Source organism: Lithobates pipiens, unplaced genomic scaffold (assembly GCF_037356315.1).
Source record: "Lithobates pipiens isolate NorthernLeopardFrog02 unplaced genomic scaffold, aLitPip1_a1.2 Scaffold_19, whole genome shotgun sequence".
Taxonomy (NCBI): domain Eukaryota; kingdom Metazoa; phylum Chordata; class Amphibia; order Anura; family Ranidae; genus Lithobates; species Lithobates pipiens.
In genome coordinates, this window is record NW_027507764.1 from 83,038,656 (window position 1) to 83,065,665 (window position 27,010).

General features: G+C 42.3%; 1 protein-coding gene across 2 annotated transcripts; it reads left to right on the forward strand.

Moving 5' to 3' along the window:
- The first annotated feature begins 7,119 nt into the window (after window positions 1–7,119).
- Window positions 7,120–23,311, forward strand: THNSL1 (threonine synthase like 1). 2 transcript variants are annotated; one of them, XM_077490986.1, is made up of 2 exons: window positions 7,120–7,199; window positions 18,606–23,311. In XM_077490986.1, the coding sequence occupies exon 2, from the start codon at window positions 18,624–18,626 to the stop codon at window positions 20,841–20,843; it is 2,220 nt and encodes a 739-aa protein (XP_077347112.1). In that variant the 5' UTR covers window positions 7,120–7,199; window positions 18,606–18,623; the 3' UTR covers window positions 20,844–23,311. The 2 variants fall into 2 exon arrangements, with proteins under 2 accessions (XP_077347112.1, XP_077347113.1); XM_077490987.1 differs by lacking the exon at window positions 7,120–7,199 and adding an exon at window positions 8,822–9,068.
- The last annotated feature ends 3,699 nt before the right edge of the window (window positions 23,312–27,010 follow it).

Genomic DNA, 27,010 nt, shown 5'->3' on the forward strand with positions numbered 1-27,010 from the left:
AAATGGGGCCTAATGCTCTCCTCCCCTGTGCTCCTTCATCCAGAGTGGTGGCACTCTAATACAGGAGGTGGATCACCAGGTGAAAAGAGAGGGAAAAAATTTTAAAAAAAAGAAAACAAATGCAGTCACCACATCGAATGATTGGTAAGCTGCAATATACAACATTTTTGATTTAGGCATTAAAGTGGATGTAAACCCTCACATATACCCAGTGAAGTGAACAGCCCCAGATGATACACAGACATGAAACAAATCTCCCTACATAAGTTTTATATGGATATCTGCTGTTTTCATCTTTATATGTCCTTTAGAAAGTGCAGATCTTGTTAGATTTTGCTCTTCCTGTTCAGCTTTAGGAGTGGATTATTGGCATACAGCCAAGACAGCTGATTGGAGGAAAGGCACACACCCAGCCTCCACATTGGCAAAGGAATGTGCAGAGCTCTGCTGTGAGAAGGCAAGCTATCTGCTAATCTATTTATAGCAACTTCCCAGACACAAAGTTCAGGCTGCTTTTATCTCTTGAGAACTTGTCAGAAGTTATCAGGCAGATAACAGAGCTACTGAGCAGGAGAAAGCCACGGGACATGGAGAGTGCTTCAAAGAGAGATAAGAAAACATTGCAGATATATGTGCCCAGCTCAGATTTCGTGAATTGGGTTTACATTTACAGTAATACCACTTTAAGTAGCTACTTCATGGCTCTGGTTGTCATAGCAACCTATCCTAGGAAGAAATAATTGAATGTATACTGCAGTCTGTAAAGTCTAACTTGTTACAGATAATCCTGTTCATAAGAATATAATTACTTTATTCAGTCATTTCTCAGTAGTTTATTTTTTTTTTTATTATTTGCATCAAATTTAAAACATATAGGTTGGAAAATATTCAGTTCTTGGCAATAGGGTTGTAGCATGTATGGTGTAATTCCATAGATTTTTTTTTTTTTTTTTTTACAATCTTCTGGGGCAGTGGTTTCGAAACTGCGGCCCTTTGCTCACCTTTATCAGGCACTTGGGACTTTATTCCTCCCCTTGATACAAGACACTATTCCTTCTACACCAACAATGGGGCATAATTCCTGTCACTGATATCAACAATGGGGCACTACTCCTACCACTGACCCCAACAATGGGGCACTACGCCTACCACTGACCCCAACAATGGGGCACTACTCCTACCACTGACCCCAACAATGGGGCACTATTCCTACCACTGACCCCAACAATGGGACACTATTCCTACCACTGACCCCAACAATGGGGCACTATTCCTACCACTGACCCCAACAATGGGGCACTATTCCTACCACTGACCCCAACAATGGGACACTATTCCTACCACTGACCCCAACAATGGGGCACTATTCCTACCATTGACCCCAACAATAGGACACTATTCCTCCCACTGACCAAGGCAGTGGTTTCCAAACTGTGGCCCTTTGCTCGCCTTTATCAGGCCCTTGGGACTCTATTCCTCCCCTTGATACAAGGCACTATTCCTTCTACACCAACAATGGGGCATAATTCCTGTCACTGATATCAACAATGGGGCACTACTCCTACCACTGACCCCAATAATGGGGCACTATTCCTATCACTGACCCAAACAATGGGACACTATTCCTACCACTGACCCCAACAATGGGGCACTACTCCTACCACTGACCCCAACAATGGAACACTATTCCTACCACTGACCCCAACAATGGGACACTATTCCTACCACTGACCCCAACAATGGGGCACTACTCCTACCACTGACCCCAACAATGGGGCACTACTCCTACCACTGACCCCAACAATGGGATACTATTCCTACCACTGACCCCAACAATGGGGCACTATTCCTACCATTGACCCCAACAATAGGACACTATTCCTCCCACTGACCAAGGCAGTGGTTTCCAAACTGTGGCCCTTTGCTCGCCTTTATCAGGCCCTTGGGACTCTATTCCTTCCCTTGATACAAGGCACTATTCCTTCTACACCAACAATGGGGCATAATTCCTGTCACTGATATCAACAATGGGGCACTACTCCTACCACTGACCCCAACAATGGGGCACTATTCCTACCACTGACCCCAACCATGGGGCACGATTCCTACCACTGACTCCAACAATGGGGCACTATTCCTACCACTGACCCAAACAATGGGACACTATTCCTACCACTGACCCCAACAATGGTGCACTATTCCCACCACTGACCCCAACAATGGTGCACTATTCATCCCACTGACCCCAACAATGGGACACTATTCCTACCACTGACCCCAACAATGGGACACTATTCCTACCACTGACCCCAACAATGGGGCACTATTCCTACCATTGACCCCAACAATAGGACACTATTCCTCCCACTGACCAAGGCAGTGGTTTCTAAACTGTGGCCCTTTGTCTTGCCTTTATCAGGCCCTTGGGACTCTATTCCTCCCCTTGATACAAGGCACTATTCCTTCTACACCAACAATGAGGCATAATTCCTGTCACCGATACCAACAATGGGGCACTACTCCTACCACTGACCCCAACAATGGGGCACTATTCCTACCACTGACCCCAACAATGGGGCACTATTCCTACCACTGACCCCAACAATGGGGCACTATTCCTACCACTGACCCCAACAATGGGGCACTATTCCTACCACTGACCCCAACAATGGGGCACTATTCCTACCACTGACCCCAACAATGGGACACTATTCCTACCACTGACCCCAACAATGGGACACTATTTCTACCACTGACCCCAACAATGGGGCACTATTCCTACCACTGACCCCAACAATGGGGCACTATTCCTACCACTGACCCCAACAATGGGGCACTATTCCTACCATTGACCCCAACAATGGGACACTATTCCTTCCACTGACCCCAGCAATGGGGCACTATTTTTCCCACGGACACCAATGATGGGGCGCTATTTTTCCCACTCACACCAACTATGGAACACTATTTCTCCCACTAGCACCAACTGCACGGCCCTACTGTATTCTTCCCACTAATACCAATGGTGGGGTAATATTCCTTGCCCTGATACCAACAATACAGCACTATTTCTTCCACTGATACAAACAATGTGACACTATTCCTCCCACTAATGCCAATGATGGGGCATTGTTTACTCCCACTGACGCCAGGGCATTTTCTACTCACACTGACCAAAGTCTGGCACCCTCAAAGTCTGAAGGACAGTAAACTAGCCCTTTGTTCATAAATTTTAGAGATCCCTGTTCTAGAGCAAGGAAAATCAAAATTTTATCGTAGACGTAACATGTAACAGTAGCTAAAGTAGAGACCACAGAGCAAAGTTATATAAGTTATTTCTTGCCCGTGTATTGTCACGATTGCTCATTTGTAGCACATGTATTGTAAATCAGGAAGAAGAGAAAGAAGACAATAGAGGTAGCGAGTTAAACTGTCAACTCCAGACATCCATACTAAAATGCAAAATAGTAAAAAATGTATAATTTATTCATAGAAAAAAAAATTCACAAAGACACTTACCTACAAATAGAGAAAAGTACAAACATCCCTATAGGAGATCAATATTATACAGTAAGTACACTGTAAACAAGCAATCAAGGCCGACATGTTTCGCAGTTACTAGACATATCTGCTTCTTCAAGGCTGGATTGCTATACATTTATGTATTGGATTGACATAGATATATTTATACATAAACAGGTCTGTACAAAATACATGTGTTATAATACATGTGTAAAGCAAGAAGCAATCCAGCCTTGAAGAAGCAGATATGTCTAGTAACTGCGAAACATGTCGGCCTTGATTGCTTGTTTACAGTGTACTTGCTGTGTAATATTGATCTCCTATAGGGATGTTTGTACTTTTCTCTATTTGTATGTATGTGTCTTTGTGAATTTTTTTTCTATGAATACATTATACATTTTTTACTATTTTGCGTTTATAGTATGGATGTCTGGAATTGACCGTTTAACGCCCTACCTCTGTCTCTATTGTCTTCTTTCTCTTCCCTAATTTACTATCAGGGTTGGCACTCCTTGACAACAATGATTTTTAATGTTTGGTCTTGACTATATATATATATATATATATATATATATATATAATATATATATATACATATACACACACACATGACCATATAACCTTACCCTATCCTATTGCAAATCATTCCTCTTTGTTACATGCACTTTGTAACAATTGCCTGTTTGATGCCTATCTACTATATGGTTAGCTGTTTGTACTGAATAACATTTGAATGGTTTTTGGCTGCTTATTGTCACAATTGCCCATTTCTGGCCTGTGTATTGTAACAGTTGCCTGTTTTCTGTTTGTTGTTTGTCGCAATTGTCCACTTATTATATTGTACATTTAGCAATTGCCCATTGGTTGCCTGTATCTAGTGGCAATTGGCAGATTGTTTTTTGAATATTGTAACGTTTTCCCATTTGTCACCCATGTATTGTAACAATTTTCAGGCTTTTGCTTGCATATCCACTTGCGGGCCACCTGTCTGCAATGTAAAGCGGAAGTCTGTCAGCAGGTCCCATCCAATGATTCATGGCTGGGACCTGCTGACCGGCTGTGTCCAATTACAGCCTAGAGCCCTTTGTTGACAATCAACACAGGGCTCTGTACAGAGGTTTCTTATCCCTGCAAAGTAGGTCTTCCCTCGTGTTTCTTCTGGGTCCGCGGGCTCCGGCGTTGTGATTGGCCAGAGCCGCGATGATCTCACTCGGGAACCGCGGTTAATGGCGCAGGACCCTGAAGAAACCGTCCTTCCTTGAGAGTGCATTCGCCAATGACGTAATCGGCACTGTATACAGCAAATATCTTCTATTAGCCTAATTATAAGCTTACCTATAGGTACTAACAAATGAAGGGAGTTTACTGCCTCTTTAAAGGATAAGTTCACTTAAAAAAATAAAAATAAATGCTAAATTATTTTATTTTTTTGCACCTAAAAATTTGTGCATTTATTATGTTTTGTTGCAGGATCCTGGAAAGCATTGCACCACCCTTCATCAGATCTCTGATGCCACTGAGGTAGGTCTCCTGCACACTGTCAGTGTATTGGCTTACCTGTATTTCCCGTACGGGTAAGCTGATACTCCCTCTGGAAGACTCAATAAACTACCACGGTGCTCCACAGTGGCATAGTAGTTGATAAACCACTTGCCGACATTATACTGCGGTAGTTTGGCACTATCCCGTGAACCATCGTAGCTGTATGTCAGCCATTTAAATGCCTATAGCAGGTGCTCCCTTGCTGCATGGTGGGGGAGCCAAAGCACGTGGCCGGCGATCGTGGGCACGAGAGCCAGAACAGGGACGTGTGTGTGTGTGTGTGTGTGTAAACACACAAATCCCTGTTCTGAGAGGAGAGAGATAAATTGTCTGCTCCTAATAGCTAGGAATAAGGATGAGCTCAGGCGTGTTCGCATTGACCACGTGCAGAGCCCGCCAGGAAGTCGGCGCAGCGCTGTGCTAATCACAGGCAGTGCGGCTGCAGAGATCGGGCAATGTATCACTACCTGTGATTAGCGATGCGCCTACTTCCTGGCGGGCTCTGCACCTGGTCCATGCGAACACGCCTGAGCTCATCCTTAACTAGGAACAACTAGTCAGTTCCATCCCCCCACAGTTAGAAATACACATGTAACCCCTTAATTGCCCCTAGTGTTAACCCTTTCCCTGCCAGTGACATTTATACAGTAATCAGTGCATTTTTATAGCACTGTATAAATGTCAGTGGTCCCAAAAATGTGTCAGAAGTGTCCGATCTGTCCGCCGCTAAAAATCGGTGATCACCGCCATTATTGGTAAAAAAAATAAATAAATAATAATAATAATAAAAATGGCAGAAATCTATCCCATCTAATTTGTAGACAATATAACTTTTACGCAAACCAATCAATATATGCTTATTGCAATTCTTTATTTTTTTTTTACCAAAAATATGTAGAAGAATGTTTTGTTGCAGGATCCTGGAAAGCATTGCACCACCGTTCAACAGATCTCTGATGCCATGCAGGTAGGTCTCCTGTACACTGTCAGTGTATTGGCTTACCTGTACATCCCGTACAGGTAAGCCGATACTCCCTGACAGGAACACTCAATAAACTACCACGGCGCTCCGCGGTGCCATGGTAGTTCATTAACCACTTGTCGCCCGCCCACCATCAAATGACAGCCTCTCAGAACGACCGCTCTCATTGGCCAAAACTGATGAAGAAATTTGATTTTTAAAAACATTTTTGGTGATATTTATTTATTATTTATTTAGCAAAAAGTAAAAAAAAATGTTTTTTTTTTTTTTTTTAATTATCGCTCTTTTATTGGAAAATAAAAACCACAGAGGTGATAAAATACCAACAAAAGAAAGCTCTATTTGTTGGAAAAAAGGACGTCAATTTTTTTTGGGAACAGCAGGGATCCTCAAACTACGGCCCTCCAGCTGTTGCAAAACTACACATCCCATGAGGCATTGTGCAGCTCTGACATTCACAGACATGACTAGGCATGATGGGAATTGTAGTTCCTGAACAACTGGAGGGCCGTAGTTTGAAGACCCATGGGGTACAGCATCGCGCGATCATGCAATTGTCAGTTAAAGCGACGCAGTGCCGTGTCGCAAATAATGGCCTGGTCATTAAGCAGGCAAATCTTCCGGTCTGTAAGTGGTTAAGAACTAAATGCCGACATGCGTTAAGACTGACAATGCTACTGCCCAAAGGTGTGCCCTGTGCTCCTTCATCCAAAGTGAGAGACTCTAATACAGGAGGTGTATTACTGGCCAGATCACCAGGTGAAAACTGAGTGGAAAAAACCCTAAAAAACAAATGCAGCCACCACATCTAATGATTTGTAATCTGTAATCTATTACATTATTGGTTTTGGGTTTAATACCGCTTTAACATCACTTTAGGGGTTTTGGCATTTAAAAGTTTCGCTGTTTCCAATCTGATGGGGGAATTTTTTTTGTCTGAACGGCATTAAAAACCATCATCACCATTAAGCAGTCAGTCAGTGTTGTGCAGCCTGACATGCTTTCTTCATATTGCCCTTTTATGAGGTTGCCCTTTTAATGGAAGGAAAGTGAAGCATGCTGGGAAGTGTGTTGGGACTGGAGGAGGGGGGGAGGAGAGCTCTTGCTTGCTCTGTTGCTGTCAGTGCACATGTAAACAGCCTGGTGTCTGCAGGTAAGGTGCACACAGCTGCCATTTTACACCGGTATATGTTCTATATGATGTCATATTACTTTATATCGTATTACTGCAATGTGCAATCATGGTAGAGGATTTATGAGCACAGCTCTCAATATATGGACACACAGGGGGAGATTTACTAAAACTGGAGTGCACATCTGCTGTGCATAGTAACCAATTAGGCTGGATTCACACATATGCGATTTGGATGCGGTTTTCTCCTCTAAATAGAGCTGGTTCACACAGCTCTGGGGCGGCCGCGGTCCGCATTTAAAAAGGGTCCTGTGCGTCTTTGGTTCCGATTCAGGTGCGAGTTCAGCCAAAAATTCGGACCCGATTCGCACCTGTATCGGTGAACAATGACGCACTCCATGCTGTGAGCCACAGCCGCAGCATATGTGAACGGAGCCTTCAGTAGGGTAAGGGTAACACTATAAGAAAATCGGGTGACCAATCGTCCGATTTTCCTCATTGGTTCACACAAAATAGGAACCGATGAGCGAAAATTCTCGTCCGACAAGGGATTTATTTTTGTTGTTTATTATTTCTGATTATGCGCATTCTTTCATTTCTGTTTTTTCTCGTATGAAATTTGCACAAAAAGGTACACATTAAACAAAAATTGTTCCCACACAAAGAAAAAATTTGGAGCTTGTCCCTTCAGAAATTTCATTTGGATACAGTGTTGTATGACCACGCAATTGTCATTCAAAGTGCGTCAGCGCTGAAAATTGGTCTGGATAGAAGGGTTTAAGTGCCCAGTAAGCAAGTGGTTAAGCATTGATAATAAGACCCCTTAACACTGATGTGCTTTTCAGGCGTTTTAGCGCTAAAAATAGTGCCTGATAAGCGCCCCTTGTGCCTCCCCAGTGTGAAAGCCTGAGTGCTTTCACACTGGAGTGGTGCGCTTGTTAAAAGTGCCCAGCTAGGGGCCAAAAAGCACCACTAAAACGACGGTAAAGCTAGCGGCACTTTACCGCTAACGGACCTCTGCCTCACTGTGAAAGTAGCTTTAGAGCCCTTTCACACTGAGGAGCTTTTCAAGCTCTTTGGTGCTAATAAAAGCGCCTGAAAAGCTCCCAAAAAACTATTTCTATTAGAAACAATGAATGCCTCACACTGGGACTCCGCAACAGAGATATCTGAACCGGCTCCAAAGGGAGCCAGTCACATTCTCCCACTATATGAATTGGACGCAGAGAAACCCGCATCTAATTCGCATAGGTGTGAACCTGGCCTTAGTAAATCTCCCCCACACTTTTTTTTGGGGCACACATCATTCCTGTATGTAAATAAATGCTAGGCTGTGCAGTTTCCAGCCTGTCATTGATTTGTATAGGCGATTGTATGCAAATACCTACCAATCCTGGGTGCAGAGGCACAGTACATTTGTTTTTAAGGTGTACGGTTTTTGCGCCCATGTGAATGAGCTCCTAAAATAACTTTCATGGATATTATGCTGCTTAGCTGTTTCATTGAAAAGAAATATGATCCTCGAGGTCCACTAGTCACTTTCCATTTGGTTGTGATGTTTATCAAACCTTTTCTGAATTTTTTTTTTTTTTCCTTCAGCTTAAAGTTATTGTAGTTTTATTTATTATTTTTTTTTAAGGTTTTTGCACAGAGCGGACCCAATCCTCCTCTTCTGGGATCTCCTGGTGGAGAGCCGCTTTCCATGGAGGTGCTCTGGAGTCCTGCTGCTGCTTCATCCATTGACTCAGATAGCAGGACTTGGCCCCCGGCTCCCGTGTCGCTGGATACGATTGACACTCGGGGGAGCCATTGACTCAATCTGTCCAATGAGGACCTGAGACAGGCTGGAGCTGCTGGGCTCATGCTCATCGCTGGACCAATCGGGTTCAGGTGAGAAAAATATGGGGGGAGGGGGGGGAGTCGGGGGCTGCAGCACAGAAGGTTTTTCACCTTAATGAATAGACTGCATTGTAAAGCTTTGTTTTTTTTTTTTTTTTTTTTTTAAATAATAAACGTTCTACTTATCAGCTGCTTTTCTGGGGTGCCCCCACCGATTTATATATAGTTCAATGGGGATTTTTATTTTATTGTTTTATACTAGTAGTGGCAGCGACCTATAGCAGGACTGCGATATTGCAGAGGACAGTCAAACACTAACTGATACTTTGCGGGAACCGGTGACACATATACAGAGATCACTGTACTAATGTCACTGGCTTTGAAGTGGGGAAACATCTAGGGCAATCGAGGTTAAATATGTGCCTAGCCAGTGTTTTTGTGTACTGTGTTAGGTGCTTTTACTAAGACCCCTTTCACACTGGGGAGGTGCGGGGGTTAGCGGTAAAGCACCGCTAGTGTTTACAGCTGTTACAGCATCGCTTTTTAGCCGATAGCGGGATGCTTTTAACCCCCCACTATGACCCGAATGAAAGGGTTAATAGTGCCAGTGTTGCGGCTCTGCCGAAGTGCTTTGCAGGTGCTACGGCATTGCTGCCCATTCATTTTAATGGGCAGGGTTTTTGGGCGCGGGGGAATGCACCACTCCAAAGATACTGCTTGCAGGACTTTCACATTGGGGTGGCCTGAGAGGTGCTTTTCGGTTGCCATTTTTAGTGCTAAAAACACCTACACCTGAAAAGCGCCCCAGTGTAAAAGGGGTCAGAACGGAGATGTACCTTGTTTCCAAAGAACTCCTTCTGCAGATCCTGCGCCTCTTTATCCAGCAGCAGCACCCCCTTTTCTCCACCTCCCCTGGTCTCAGCTTTCAGCAGACTCTGGCTACTGACTCTAGCCCTCCTCCAGACCCTGCACTTTTTGCTTCCCAGCCCCACCTCCAGCTTGTTCCTGGCAGCAGCACAAGGTAAGGGGGGTGCGTCGTCATGTAAGGGAGGGTGGCGGACTCTTGACATCGGATGTAAGGGGAGGTTGGGTTCTGAGGACATCAGCTTATAATTATTATGGGAATAATACAATTCTATGCCAGTTGAAAAGGAGTTGTGTATCATCCACAAGAAACTATATTGGAAACTGCTCATACAGAACACCATGGCAGAACTATGTTCTATCTGAACAGTCTCCAATAAAGTTTCTTATGGATGATACCGGCATTGTACGAACCTCATTTTCAGACTCTCATCATCTACTAAAGAGCTATGAGTGGTTAAAAGTACTGTGCCACTCTGCACAGGTCTGCCCTTCACAGCTTGAACTGGTTGTAAAGCCTTAATGGGGTTGTAAAAGCTTTTTTATAAAAAAAAAATATATATATATATATATATATATATATATATATATATATATATATATAAAATCATACTTCCTTCCACTGTGCAGTTCATTTTGCACAGAGTGGCTCCAATCACCCTCTTCTGGGGTCCCCCAATGGCGCTCGCGGCTCCTTCTCGCATTGGTAAACCCCATAGGAGAAGCGCTCTCCCTGGAGGTTACCTCCCGAGTCCAGCATTTGCGACGATAGACACGGAATGCCGGACTCAGTCCCACCCCCCCCCCCTGCACACATCATTGGATTGACAGTAGCGGGAGCCAATGGCTGCACTGCTATCAACCTATACAATCAAGAGACGAGAACCCCGGGCAGAAAGGTACAGCGCGTCTCCACCGAGGAAACTAACGGGCTCAGGTTAGTAAAACAGTGTCAGAAGTTTTTGCATTTTGCACAGGATGCATTAGGTGAAAAAACACGAGGGTTTACAACCCCCTTTAAGATTTTTCTTAAGGCTTTACATGCTGTCAGTGTGAGGAAAAACAATAGCCGATTACCGGCTCTGTTTACATCACTTGATCTATAATCAGCCGAGTCTTGTGGACTCCCTGATCCCTGCGGGGCGTGCAGGCAGCTCATGCACAGTAGGACGTACATGGACACTCTCCCGGCAATTTAGCTGTCTTTCGGCTATAGCGCAGGCGCGAATGGATTAAAGCGGCTGTAAACCCCATTTTGGTCATTTTTGCCTACAGGTAAGCCTATATAATGAGGCTTACCTGTAGATTAAATGACTATCTCTTAAATGTGCACCGTTTAGGAGATATTCACCCTGGGTGCAGCTAGTGACATCACTGGCGCATGTGCTCTGCAGGTCCGGCATACCATGCTGGAACTTCCTTCAGAGTTTTTTGCTGTTACCGAGGGCTCTGGAGTGACATCATCCGGCGAATCCGGAAGGAAGATGTCAGTCTTCTCAGAGGTGACATTACAGCTGGAGGGCTTAGTTCCAAGGTGAGTATTTCATAATGTGCTAGTATGTATACTGACACATTATACCATTGCCTTGCAGGTTCTGTTTTTATTTGTGTTTGGTTTTTTTTTGTTTTGTTTTTTTTATATGCAACATCTGTGGTTTTCAACCGCACTAATGGCCTACTGTGTTGATTGGGAAGTCCAAGTTCAGCACAAAATAAATTTAAGTAGCATTAATGAACAAAATTGCAGTAACAGATAATGACTCTCTGCATTTTCCAAACCTTATTCCACTGGGAGGAAAAGACTGTTAGAATCAATTGAAAACAGTTTCTGACTTTGCCGTTTGTTAGTTTAGGACACACTTGGCGTTTCTTCAAGTAGCTATGACCTTGTAGTATTGCTAATTACTGTCTGGAAACCACTCAACCTTTCAGTCACTGTTCATTGAAAGGTGTATAATTACTTATGCTGGTGGCTGCCAAACTTTACATTTGAAGGAAAGAAACTTTATAAAGCCAGATCGGGGTTTTGAAAGACGTGGTAGCCTCCTTTAATCTAATATGGCTTAAAGCAAAGAAAATAGTCTGCCCTTAACATCTAGATTTGTCATCATTATTATTATTATTATTATTCAGGATTTATATAGCGCCAACAAGGTGACAGTACAGTTACAATACAATTCAATACAAGAGTAATCAGAACTATGCATCATTTTGTGATGGTAAGTAATTTGTATGAACTTGTTATTAATACCAAGAAAAACAGTAGATTCCCCCACAGCGAGCAGCAATAGACGCTCTCAGCAACAATAGACCCCGACAGCAACAACTGGTTTCTCAGAAGCCAGCTCAGCATCAATAGACTCTCCAGCAGACAGAAACAATAGACCTTCTCTCAACAGTAGATTCCTCCCAGTAACATAAGCCCAACCAGCAACATTATATCCCCCATCAGGGACAATAGACCTCCCAACCAACAATGGATCCCCCAGCAGCCAATAACAGTGGACCCTTCCTAGCAACCCCCCCCCCCCCCCCCCAGCAACAGTAGCTCCACCACCATGCAAAAATAGATCCCCTCCAGGAACAATAGATTCCTCGGCAGCCAGCATCAATAGAGCCTCCATCACACCCCAGCACTCCTTGCCATTATATACATCCAGTGCTGGAGTTCCCCCCGCATTCCCGCTGAAAAAAAGCCCTGACCCTTCATAAATGTATTTTGTATACTAGAGCTGCATGATTAATCATTATAAAATTGTGATTTTGATTCAAGCCCCCCCCCACACAATCTATATACAGAATTTCCGGATTGATTTATGTAACAAGTGTAGAGAGTTCTCTGCTCACTCAGCTGTCGGGAAAAAAAAACCCGTCAGCGTGCCAAGTTTTTCACAACATTGTCCGCACTGGTAACTATAATTATTGTAACCTTTCGTTCTTAGATGAAAGGAATGAACTTAGATCTGTAAATGAGGAACGTTTAGCCACTTAGACTAAATTTTTTAATTTTTAGCAGAGACCCTAGGGAATAAAATGGCGATTGTTCCAATATTTATGTCGCACTGAATTTGCGCAGCAGTCTTTCAAATGCAAATGCAATTTTTGGGGAAAAAATACACTTTGGTTAATTAAAAAAAAAAAAAAAAACTAAACAGTAAAATTAGCCCATTGATCTTTATTCTAAGCAAAAAAAAATGTGATTCTCATTTTAGCCATAATCGTGCAGCTCTAATGTGTACCAACACATAACTGTTCATTTAGACAAGTTTTATTTTTAAGTTTTTTATTTTTATTTTTTTCTGTGTGTCCACCATCGAACATAGAGGAAGTATGGGTGTGGAAAAATGGAAGGATTGTGCATTTCTGTGGCTATCAGGGAGTCCAACATGAATCCGATCAGTTTGGGGAGAGCAGAATGTGTTAGTATGGGAAATGGGCATTCTGGGATTTGTAGTTTTTAAGAGATAGGAGAGGTGCCAATTGGACATTCTGGGATTTGTAATTCTAGAGATGGGAGAGATGGTAGTGGGACAGTAAATAGATTCTGGCACATCAATCCAAAGTAAAACAGGAAATACAATCAAAATAAATCCAGAATTCGTTGCAACACTTCACCTTTATTGCTCCTTCATGCAAAAGACATCAGACAGTGTGGGGTACAGTAAAAGGTGACATGTTTCGTGCTGTGACTAGTGCTTACTCAGAACCTGGGGTTATGAGTAAGTGCTAGTCAGAGCACGACCTGCGTCAACTTTTACTGTACCCCACACTATGATGTACTTTGCATGAAAGATCAATAGAGGTGAAGTCTGTATTTTCTTTGATTTTGTATCTGCAGGCAAGCAGTGCTAGCACCATCATCTAAACCCTGGCCATGCTATGGATGGATGGCTAATGTGCCCACCTGGAGCAGCTTTCCCTCCAGTGGTGGTTGTCTAAAACTGGAAATAAGCAGAACAATTGGGGGCTAAACGGGATACAATTCTATTAATCCCACAAATGGTAACCAAAACGGAAGCTCAGGACTAGCACACTATATAGCAATGCACATTTACTAAGTATAAAGGCAAAGTATTTCATTACAATATTGTTTGCGTTAATAGAGCATATAAGGTCAAAATGATATTCAGCAGTTAGACGATACATAGAATCAATATATACAGAGTACATAAACGTTAATGGCATCCCAGTCTTAGTCCGTAGGGTTCAATTTTGAGTTGGCACACCCTTTGCAGTGATACCAGCTTCAACTCTTCTGGAAAGGCTGTACACAAGGTTTAGGAGTGTGTCTATGGGAAGATTTGACCATTCTTCCAGAAGCACATTTGTGAGGTCAGGCACTGATGTGGACGAGAAGGCCTGGCTCACAGTCTCCGCTCTAATTCATCCCAAAGGTGTTCTGTCAGGTTGAGGCCAGTCAAGTTCCTCCACCCCAAACTCGCTCATCCATGTCTTTATGGAGCTTGCTTTGTGCACTGGTCCAAATCCTTTGGTGGAGGGGGGGATTATAATTTGGGGTTGTTTTTCAGGGGTTGGGCTTGGCCATTGCTTTGCGCACTAGTGCACAGCCATGTTGGAACAAGAAGGGGCCATCCCCAAACTATTCCCACAAAGTTGGAAATTGTCCAAAATGTCTTGGTATACTGACACTTTAAGAGTTCACTGGAACTAAGGGGCCAAGCCCAACATCTGAAAATCAACCCCGCATCATAATCTCCCTCCACCAAATGATTTGGTCCAGTGCACAAAGCAAGGCATTACAACTATGGGCCCCTGACTGTGACAGCCTGTGGCATTACAGCCGGGTCCGACTGCACTTGTGCAAGCCACCCTGTGCTTCCTGGAGGGTCAAGCAATCTTTTAGGACCTGTGACGTGTCCCAGAAGATTGTAAGGAGAGAGGGGAAGAGGAGAACTTCTGCTCGGATCGCCTAGGTGGCCTTAACAAAAGTGGGAGTAGTTGCCTGTCAACTAGGTAACCGCCCCCCCCCCCCCCCCAAAAAAAAATACATGCCCAATGTGGCAGAGGAGTGCTCAACCACTTCCAGACCAGCTGCTGTAATTTTACTGAGTCAGGTTGGCTCCCCTGCTCAAAACCACGTTACTGTACGTGATCTTGTGGGGGTGCCGATGCTCGTGGCCGACAGTCGCGGTGACCGCCGGCCACGAGCGATCATGACCAGGAGACACAGAAGAGGGACAAGTGTGTGTGTGTGTGTGTGTGTGGAAACGTACACCTCCCTGTTCTGTTCTGACAGGAGTGACAGATTGTGTGTTCCTATTAGCTAGGAATCACGATCCATTACTTCCTGTTGTCAGTCCCCTACAGTTAGAATCACCTCCCAGGGAATATAGTTAACCCCTTCACCGCCCCCCTAGTGTTAAACCCTTCACTGCCAGCGACATTTTTACAGTAATCAATGCATTTTTAATCACACTGATTGCTGTATTAATGCCAATGGTTTCAAAAATGTGTCAAAATTGTCCGATGTGTCCGCAGATCACCGCCATTACTAGTAGAAAAAAATTATAAAAATGCTATAAATCTATCCCCTATTTGGTTTGCGCAAAAGTTATAGCGTCTACAAATATACACTTATTGCAATTTTATTTTTTTACCAAAAATATGTAGAAGAATACATATCAGCCTAAACTGAGGAAAAACATTGTTTTTTTGTATCTTTTTGGGGGATATTTATTATAGTAAAAAATAATGCGTTTTTTTTTTTTTTAATTGTCGCAATTTTTCGCAAAAAATATAAACCGCAGAGGCGATCGAATGCCACCAAAAAAGTTCTATTTCTGGGGGAAAAAAAGGACGTCAATTTTGTTTGGGTACAATGTCGCACGACTGCACAATTGTCAGTTAAAGCGATGTAGTGCAGAATCGCAAAAAGTGCTCTGATCAGGAAGGGGGATAATTGCACTAACTAATTCTTCTGGGGCTGAAGTGGTTAAAGCGGAACTGGAGCTCTGCTTTAACTAAACTAAAAATGCACCTTTGTAACAGTTTTTCTATACTTTCGATCAATCTTTGGTCTTTATATCCTCTCGCTATTAAAGCGGAGGTCCACCCTAAAGGTCCTTCCGCTCATTGGAACCCTCCCCCCCCCCCCCTCCGGTGCCACAATTGGCACCTTTCAGGGGGGAGGGGGGTGCAGATACCTGTACAGTACAGGTATCTGCACCCACTTCCGGCATAGATATCTGCAGGTACGCCCCTTTCCACAGAATCTACGCCCCTTTCCGAAGGTCCCCCGCTGTCTGCTGGGAAACACACGGATCCCAGAGACAGCGGGGACCATCCTTACTGCGCTGCGCGACTCGCGCATGCGCAGTAGGGAACCGGGAAATGAAGCCGCAAGGCTCCACTTCCTGATTCCCATACCCAAGATGGCGGTGGCGGCACCCAAGAGACAATCGAGAGATCGGCTTCGGGTGCCGACATCGCAGGCGCGCTGAGCGGGTAAGTGTCATTATTTTAAAAGTCAGCAGCTGCAGTATTTGTAGCTGCTGGCTTTTAAAAAAAAAAAAAAACGGCGGACTCCCGCTTTAAGACTGATGGCAGCTATGATGTATCTTGGGCAGGGCCAGTCTTGTAACTGCCTCAATCAGCAATGATGTAATGCTCTCAGTGGTGGGAGCACGTGGGAAGCTGATACCCCTGGTCTGATCCATTCATCCATGTCTGTAGGACTTGCAGTGCATCAGAAAAGTATTCATAACCCTTGACTTTGTCTCATTACAACCAAAAATTTAAATTTTTGTTATAGACCAACACAAAATGGCACATAATTGTGAAAGGAAAAGGAAAAATATTTTTCAAAATGTTTTACAAATAAATATGTGAAAAGTGTGACGTGCGTTTGTATTCAGCCCCCCTGAGTCAATACTTTGTAGAACCACCTTTCACTGCAATTACAGCTGCAAGTCCTTTTGGGGATGTCTCTACCAGTTTTGCACATCTAGAGAGTGAAATATTTGCCCATTCTTCTTTGAAAAATAACTCAAGCTCTGTCTGATTGGATGGAGAGCATCTGTGAACAGCAAATTTCAAGTCTTACCACAGATTCTCAATTGTATTTAGGTCTGAACTTTGGGCCAATCTAACACATGAATATGCTTTGCTCTAAACCATTGCATTGTAGCTCTGGCTGCGTTTTTAGGGTCATTGTCCTGCTGGAAGGTGAACCACCGCCCAGTCTTCAGTCTTTTGCAGACTCTAACAGGTTTTCTTCTAAGATTGCTCTGTGTTTGACTCCATCCATCTTCCCATCAACTCTGACCAGCTTTCCTGTCCCTGCTGAAGTAAAGCATTCCCACAACATGATGCCGCCATCACCATGTTTTTAAGTGGGGATGGTGTGTTCAGGGTGATGTGCAGTGTTCGTTTTCTGCCACACATATTGTTTTGCTTTTAGGCTAAAAGGTTCAATTTTGATCTCATCTGACCAGAACACCTTCTTCCACATGTTTGCTGTGTCCCCCACATGGCTTCTCGCAAACTGCAAATGGGACTTCTTATGGCTTTCTTTCAACAATGGCTTTCTTCTCGCCACTCTTCCATAAAGGGCAGATTTGTGGAGTGCACAACTAATAGTTGTCCTGTGGACTGATTTCCCCAACAGAGCTGTGGATCTCTGCAGCTCCTCCAGAGATGCCATGAACCTCTTGGCTGCTTCTCTGATTAATGCTCTCCTTGCCCAGCCTTTCAGTTTAGGTGGACGGCCGTGTCTTGGTAGGTTTGCAGTTGTGCCATACTCTTTCCAATAATGGATTGGAAAACGGATTGAACAGTGCTCGGTGAGATATTCAAAGCTTGGGATATTAATGTTATCTCTGACCTGTCTAGTGTGTTCCTTGGCCTTCGTGATGCTGTTTGTTCACTAAGGTTCTCTAACAAACCTCTGAGGGCTTCACAGAATAGCTGTATTTATACTGAGATTAAATTACACACAGGTGGACTCTATTTACTAATTAGGTGACTTCTTAAGGCAATTATGGTCTCTCGCATAAAATCCTAATAAAATACATTTACGTTTTTGGTTGTAACATGCCAAAATGTGGAAAATTTCAAGGGATATAAATAATTTTTCAAGGCACTGTAATTGACAGGGCAAGCAAATGCCCTCCCGAGCTCAGAATTGTTTGACTATGCATGCAGGAGTAGTAAAGAAAATGCACGATACCTGCCTGCAATCAACCCACATCCATCACTAATGTCTGCATTATGGGACATGAAGTTCATTGGGGTATGTCAACTGGCCAAAGGATGTGATGTCAGGCACCTCAATAATCCTTTTTTTTTTTTTTTTTTTGTGGCTCTTTTTTTACTTTCCTTTTCTTATTTTATAATTATTACATTTAACACGCTGTATAAGATGTTTATATTATTATTATTATTATATGTAGTCAAGTACATATCCTTTATTGTATTAATTATGTTATTCTGTATTTATTTCTAAAACCTAATTATATATTTTTTTAAAACATATATCTAGCTTCTGACACAGAGAGGTTGCAACACAAGCCTCTAGTAAGAAAATGGAAAGGAGAATTGGTTGCAATATCAATGCAATGACAAGAATATTTTTTGGATTGCACATAAATGTATCTTAATGTTTTCTTGCCACAAGTATGTTGTTGTTGTATATTTTTACTTGCCATTTAAAAATTGTACATTACCATGTGCCTAATTAATTTTTCTTTTTAAATGTGTTAACAGATTTCACATCAAGTTAACATGTTTACCAAGTCGATGGCAGGTGCCCGCCTTTTTAACCAACATTCCAGGAATAAAATGTTTCACATTCTATTTTCAAAGCCAGCAGCACATTCCAGACTGATGAAATTATGGCTTTCCACCCTCAGTTCCCTTGTAGGAGAAAATAATCTTATCTTGATGGGTCCTCCAGGGTCCGGGAAGACCTCAGTTGGTAGAATTCTTGGCCACAAGCTGGGTTGTCCCGTTATAGATGTGGATGACGATGTCCTTGAAAAAGACTGGAACATGAGTGTGTCCAATAAATTGCAGGAAGTTGGTGATGAGCAGTTTTTAGAAGAGGAAGGAAAAGCCCTTTTAAAGTTTTCAGCATCTGGAAGTGTGATTTCCCTTACGGGCTCCAACCCTCTTCACACTAGCAGCATGGAACACATAAAGAAAAATGGCTTAGTTGTTTATCTTGATGTCAATTCACAGGATATAATTGAGAGGCTCGAAGGAATGAAAGTGGATCGTATTGTTGGGCAAAAGTCCGGAGCTAGAATTGGCAACATACTTCAGAAAAGGAAGCTTTTTTATAAAAAGTGGTATGATGTGCGTGTACTCTGCCAGAGGGGAGATACTGTAGAGGTTTTGGCTGAAAAAGTAATTGATGCAGTAAAAAAATATCAGAATCTAGACTCTGATACTTTTGTTTCTACAAGATCCCAAAGCTGTGAAGCTGAAATGAGCCAAGACAAAGCAAAATTCTTTAGTGACGTTGTCATTGAGGGTTTAGCTACTGATGGTGGACTCTACGTTCCTAAGAATGGTCTACCAAAGCTTACTGCTGGCGAGTGGGGAAGATTGGTTGAGTTGACTTATGCTGAGAGGGCACAGATAATACTGGAAAGATGCATCCACCCAACTGATGTCCCAGCTGTTGTTTTAGGAGAAATTATTGAAAAGGCATATGGTGAAAATTTTGCTTGTAGAAAAATTGCCCCCATCAGGCATTTGTCTGGCAATCAGTTCATTCTTGAACTCTTTCATGGACCAACTGCTTCTTTCAAAGACTTGGCCTTGCAGTTTATGCCTCACTTGTTTGCTTATTGTGTCCCCAAAACATGTAACTATCTAGTCCTTGTGGCTACTTCTGGAGACACAGGTAGTGCTGTTCTGGATGGGTTTAGTCGCCTCAGTGACCTTGACAGGCGAAGGATGGCTGTCTTCTGTCTCTACCCTGAAAATGGAATAAGCCCGATACAAAAATCACAAATAATTGCTTGTCAAGGAGATAACGGGTTGGCACTGGGAGTGGAATCGGATTTTGATTTCTGTCAGACTGCAATAAAAGGAATATGCACCAATCCTGATTACACTGGCTATCTTACAGCTGAATACGGAACTACTCTGAGTACTGCCAATTCTATCAACTGGGCCAGGCTGCTGCCTCAAGTTGTGTACCATGCTTCTGCTTATCTTGATCTAGTCAGTCACGGTGTTATAACTTTTGGGAACCCAGTTGACGTATGTATTCCCACCGGTAACTTTGGCAACATACTTGCTGCCATTTACGCGAAACATATGGGAATACCCATTCGAAAATTCATCTGTGCCTCCAATCAAAACCACATTTTGACCGATTTTATCAAAACCGGTAGTTTTGACCTCAGGGGTCAGAAATTACTGCCATCCCATTCGCCAGCAATTGATATTCTTAAATCATCAAACTTAGAGAGGTATTTACATCTTATTTCTAACCAGGACAGTGAGCTTATCAAGAAACTTTACAGTCAGTTACAAAGTCAAGGTAATTTTCAGCTGCCGGAAAATTTATTCAAAAATCTCCAGAATGATATTATTGGCAGCTGGTGCTCTGAGGCAGACTGTTTGTCCGCAATCCGCTCTGTACATGGTACAAGCGGATATATCATGGATACACACACAGCAGTTGCCAAAGTTGTGGCCGACAGGGTGCAAGACCGTACTTGTCCAGTTATCATCTCATGTACAGCTCATTATTCTAAGTTTGCACCTGTTATTTTGCAAGCTTTGAGGATTGAAGAAATTAAGCAAAGCCCATTAAGCCAACTCCATGTGTTAAATTCCTTCCGTCCCTTGCCTCCCGCTCACAAGGCACTCTCAACAAAGCTTAAAGACCAAGAGTCTCATAAGAGCTGTGTTTGTGAGGCTGATTCAAACCGCATCATGGGCCACGTTGAAAATTACCTTCAAAAACAATTCTTGAGGGCTTACTAGCAGTTGTGGCAGCTATAATCTTTCCTGCAAAAAAAAAATAAAAAATCTCCTTGAAAATCCAGACATTTGATAAAGTAGAAAAACAAACCGTAGCCAAAGAGCTTCCACTCGAGCAGATAACAAAATGTTTCAGGAAAGCTTTTTTTCAATGCTAATTTGCAAAAGGAAAGACCTTCACTCAATCGGGCTAAAATTAGTCTGAGAGAATGACTAATGTAAAGTGTTTGGGTCGGAAGGCATTGTGAGTTGTAGGAAAACAAGTCATGTCTCCGAACACTGCCAGAGGATGATGACAAAATTGATGGTGTTTCCTTTAGGGTCTGTTATGTTGCTATGATCGCAGTCCATGGACTGTGCTGAATGCGTAATCCGGATTTAAGTGGTATGAATGACACCACACCCTTATATTGGCCATTTATAGTAATTACTATTTCAGATGGGTTACTAGTGGCAAAAGCTTGTTCGTTGTTTGACTACTATATTTGAACAGCAAATGGAGTGCGATCATAACTAAACCGATGGCGTTTGGACCAATGCAGATAAATATCCCTATAAACTGATTTTAGGGGTAATTGAATAAATGGCAATGTTACTCAAAACGGATTTCTCTATTCTGAGAATATTGTGGCAGAGTTGCTGCTATTCCTGACCATACAGGAAGATCACACTTCCTCTGTGATAGTTTTTCAGCTAATCTACTGTTGTCACTGCCTTTTCCATGGGGAAAAAAATTTGAAAAGTTACAACCTTCAGTGTCTTTTTGGTTGCTCTTGGATATGCTAATATAGACTTAGGTAAGGTCAAGGGCAACCTCTTCCAGCCTCAGTTTTTCAGATAAACGACTTTACCACTGAAATATTTGATGGGATTGATTTACTAAAGGAATAAAGACTCTTCACTTTACAAAGTGTATTTTTTACACTGTAAAATGAATGTTCATTTAGCTTAGTGAATAGAATGAATTTCTGTTCACTTCAAACATTCAATCAAAAAAAAAATTCTTTCTTCCCTTACACATAATTGGGTGTTCAAATTGAAAAAGCTTCACCTTTTTATTTGCTAAATTATTTGGGCACTTTTTAAAGTATTTTCCTTGGTAACTTAATAGCGTCAACTCTTTTTAGTAAAAGAGCACTGCATTTTCAATGATTCTGGTATTCCATTTTAATAGTCTAATACAGACTTTGGGAAGTAAAGTCAAAGGCCGACCAGCCCATATCTTGCACTTTGTTGTTGTCTTTGAATTTGGTGTGATAAGTAACCCATAGTTACAGGAGGGGCAGTTCAGAACTTTACTTGAATTTAAAAAATTGATGTTTCCATACCAACTCCTTGGGTTTTGAGGTCAAGGGAAGTTTGGGAACACATTTAAAGAAACATGCAGGCACATAAGGATGTAGTTTTGTTTTATTATTAATGTTGCAGCTTACTGTATATGGTTTTTGATTCTGCAGAATAATTTAATTTAGTGTAAAGTGCATATAGACATTATACGTATTTATATAGCGCCATCAATTTACGTAGCACATTACATATATATTGTATGTTGGATGGCTATTGTCTTTAGGCTGATGTCAGATGGGTGATTTTGTAGCAAATTACTTGCTGCTGCAAATCACTAAAGCCAACAATGCAACTAGAGATTTAATCGCAATTCAGTAGCTGGAAATAGTTCTTACAGCATTGGTTGTGCTTTTTTACAAATCATTCTCCTACAATCATTTGAGCAACATTCCATAGAGATGCATTGTGAGTGGTTGCCTCTAGCTATTTTGCCACCAACATGAAACGCTGCTGATTGCCAAGGCAAAAAATTGCTCTAAAAATGTAAAAGTTAGCAATCTCCTAGTCAAGTAGGAGCACTAAACACAAGAGTTTGAATGTAATTTTTTAAAATTTTGTATCCTTTTTATGTGCTCTAAATTCTTTAACTTAACAATCTGTTTGGGGCTCTTAAAGCGGAGTTCTGCCTAATTTTTTTATTTTTATATTCAGCGGCTACAAATACTGCAGCTGCTGACTTTTTTTAAATTAAGGACCCTTACCTGTCCAGGGCGCCCGCAATGTCAGCACCTGAAGCCGACGCATCCCTCGGGTGGAGGCGCCGCCATCTTCTGTTAGGGAATCAGGAAGTAAAGCCTTGCAACTTCAGTTCCTGGTTCCCTACTGCACATGTGCGACTCATGCTGCATGATCTCACCGGTCCCTGCTCTCTTCTGGGACCTGCGTATCTCGCAGAAGACAGCGGGGGGGGGGGGGGGGTGGAGAAGGTGCTGGAAGTGGCGTAGATACCTTCAGGTGGCTCGGGTATCTGGATTAGACAGGTATCTGCTTCCCCCCCACCCCAAAAGGTGCCAAATGTGACACCGGAGGGGGGGGGGGATTCCGAAAAGCAGCAGTTCCATTTTTGGGTGGAACTCCGCTTTAAGATACCCACTTCTCCGTGTGTGTGTATATATATATATATATATATATATATATATATATATATATATATATATATAAATTTGTATGTGTGTATATACAGTGCCTTGCAAAAGTATTCGGCCCTCTTGAACTTTTCAACCTTTTGCCACATTTCAGGCTTCAAACATAAAGATATAAAATGTTTATTTTTTGTGAAGAATCACCAACAAGTGGGACACAATTGTGAAGTGGAACGAAATCTATTGGATTTTTCAAACTTTTTTTTAACTAATAAAAAAATGAAAAGTGGGGCGTGCAAAATTATTCGCCCCCCTTGCGTTAATACTTTGTAGAGCCACCTTTTGCTGCGATTACAGCTGCAAGTCGCTTGGGGTATGTCTCTATCAGTTTTGCACATCGAGAGACTGAAATTCTTGCCCATTCTTCCTTGCAAAACAGCTCAAGCTCAGTGAGGTTGGATGGAGAGCGTTTGTGAACAGCAGTTTTCAGCTCTTTCCACAGATTCTCGATTGGATTCAGGTCTGGACTTTGACTTGGCCATTCTAACACCTGGATACGTTTATTTGTGAATCATTCCTTTGTAGATTTTGCTGTATGTTTGGGATCATTGTCTTGTTGGAAGATTAATCTCTGTCCCAGTTTCAGGTCTTTTTCAGACTCCAACAGGTTTTCATCCAGAATGGTCCTGTATTTGGCTGCATCCATCTTCCCCTCAATTTTAACCATCTTCCCTGTCCCTGCTGAAGAAAAGCAGGCCCAAACCATGATGCTGCCACCACCATGTTTGACAGTGGGGATGGTGTGTTGAGGGTGATGAGCTGTGTTGCTTTTACGCCAAACATATCGTTTTGCATTGTGGGCAAAAAGTTTGATTTTGGTTTCATCTGACCAGAGCACCTTCTTCCACATGTTTGGTGTGTCTCCCAGGTGGCTTGTGGCAAACTTTAGACGAGACTTTTTATGGATATCTTTGAGAAATGTCTTTCTTCTTGCCACTCTTCCATAAAGGCCAGATTTGTGCAGTGTACGACTGATTGTTGTCCTATGGACAGACTCTCCCACCTCAGCTGTAATTCTCTGCAGTTCATCCAGAGTGATCATGGGCCTCTTGGTTGCATCTCTGATCAGTCTTCTCCTTGTCTGAGCTGAAAGTTTAGAGGGACGGCCAGGTCTTGGTAGATTTGCAGTGGTCTGATACTCCTTCCATTTCAAAATGATCGCTTGCACAGTGCTCCTTGGGATGTTTAAAGCTTGGGAAATCTTTTTGTATCCAAATCCGGCTTTAAACTTCTCCAACAGTATTACGGACCTGCCTGGTGTGTTCCTTGGTCTTCATGATGCTCTCTGTGCTTTCAACAGAATCCTGAGACTATCACAGAGCAGGTGCATTTATACAGAGACTTGATTACACACAGGTGGATTCTATTTATCACCATCAGTCATTTAGGACAACATTGGATCATTTCAGAGATCCTCGCTGAACTTCTGGAGTGAGTTTGCTGCACTGAAAGTAAAGGGGCCGAATAATTTTGCACACACCACTTTTCAGTTTATTTGCTAAAAAAGTTTAAATTATACAATAGATTTCATTCCACTTCACAATTGTGTCCCACTTGTTGGTGATTCTTCACAAAAAATTACAATTTTATATCTTTGTTTGAAGCCTGAAATGTGGCAAAAGGTTGAAAAGTTCAAGGGGGCCGAATACTTTTGCAAGGCACTGTATGTATGTATATATGTGTGTGTATATAAATATACAGTACAATTGTAACTCAAGCCATATTGTATGTTAAATAAAATGACCTAGCCTTTTCAATCTGCAGCTCTGTAAGATTCAATGCAATATGGAAACCTGTTGGTGTACGGAACGCCCCCCCAGAAATGTAATTTCTTGTTTGTGTGATTGGTTCAATGATTTTCTCAGAAGTCTGCACTAAGATACAAGTCAAATTTTAGACATCCCCTGCAACAAAATGTAATTTGTTGTAAGATGCACCTAAAGGCATAACCACTTCTAAAGGAATGCAGACACTGCAATTTTCCTCTGCAAGTGCATCAGCTAATTAATAATGGAAAAAGTCACTCCAATTCAGAATCAGTATTTAAAAGATATACAAGATCAAATTAAGAAACCGGTAAGAATCTACAAAGTCTGTTATAACCCTTTCAATGTATATTAATGGCCCATGAGGTTTTTTTTCACTACAAAAGTGGAGTTATTTTTAAGACCCCCCAAACCACATTGGAACATTTTTGTTAAAGAATTAGAGCAAATAAAAGGATGAACCTTAACATTTTGACTTAAGACCTCTTGGGGTTGGCGCTTTTACACTTTAGTTTATGCTTGATCCTCCAAAAATTAGAAAGAAAAGAAATTTCATTGTCTAGATGTAAGAAGATGTCTCCTTACCCATCTAGAAAGAACAAAGAGTTTTAGGAGGTCCAGTCATCTGCTATTTCTATAGGCTGAGTCTAGGAAGAGGCTTCAGGCTTCTAAAGTCTCAGTTTCTAGATGGATCAGAGAAGCTAACTCTGTAGCATATGAGAGTTCTGGAGTTCCAGCACCAGCAAAAGTTAAAGCGCATTCAACCAGGTCACTAGCAACGTCCTGTGCTGAGAAAGCAGGGGCCTCCTGGGAACAAATCTGCAGTGTGGCCACCTGGTCCAGTCGGGATACGTTCCTAAAGCACTACCGTGTGGAAGTGTTGTCACAGCAAGACTTGGCTTTTGGTCAGAAAGTTCTACAAGCTGTGGTCCCACCCTGAAGGTAGGCCTGGGGTTACTTGATTATCCTCTCAGGTGTGCCATCCTGGAAGGTTATAGGAGAAAACCTATGTTAGACTTACCGGTAACGGTATTTCTACGAACTTTCCAGGACGGCAGGCCTACTCCCAACCCCCCCCCCCCCCCCCAAAGCTAGGTGGTAAGTACCTATGTAGAGCAATGCTCCTTGTGAACCAGTTCAGGATTACTTCATTACATACTGAGGATCAAGGGGGAGGGTGGGGACTTATAACAAAGCTGTTATGTGATTGTGTTTCCTGTAGGGAGGAGGCCTCATCTCTCAGGTGTGCCGTCCTGGAAGGTTTGTAGAAATACTGTTACCGGTAAGTCTAACAGGTTATTCTCTATGTTGCTCATTCATATAAATCGGCACAGTTCATTTTTGGAAAAGGGTGCAGTGGTACTTTGGTGCAGTTGCAGCGTGATTTTGGGCCCACAGACTCCAATGGAAGCACACCAAAAAATGCATGTACATGCTTTTTTCACACATATTTGCAGGTTGTTAAAGAGCTGGCACATGCCAGCGTCCTAACAACCATGACTTCTCCCTGCTGTCAGCAAAATGTAAACAAAAGAGCTTATCAATAAAAATAAAAAAAGTTGCGCAGTCCCCCCCACAATCTATACCAGGCGCCTCAATAATTTTGTTAATTTGTTAACACGTTTAGCATAATAGTAAATATAGGGTGTAACACATAACATTCAAAGAGTTATAACCTTAACAATTTAATTTTTTTTAAAACTGAGCTATTATAGGTTCACGTTCAATGTAAGAATGTGCTCCATAAGGAACCGAGAAAACTGTTTATTTATCCTGTGCCTTATTAAAGCATACTGTAGTTACCTGTTGTTTATTAAATAAAGGTTATTTCCCTTGTAATGTCTGAATGTACTGTAAATGAACAGGAACGTGCAAAGAAAAAAAAAGTCATTACAGATTGGTTTTGTGTTTGCTT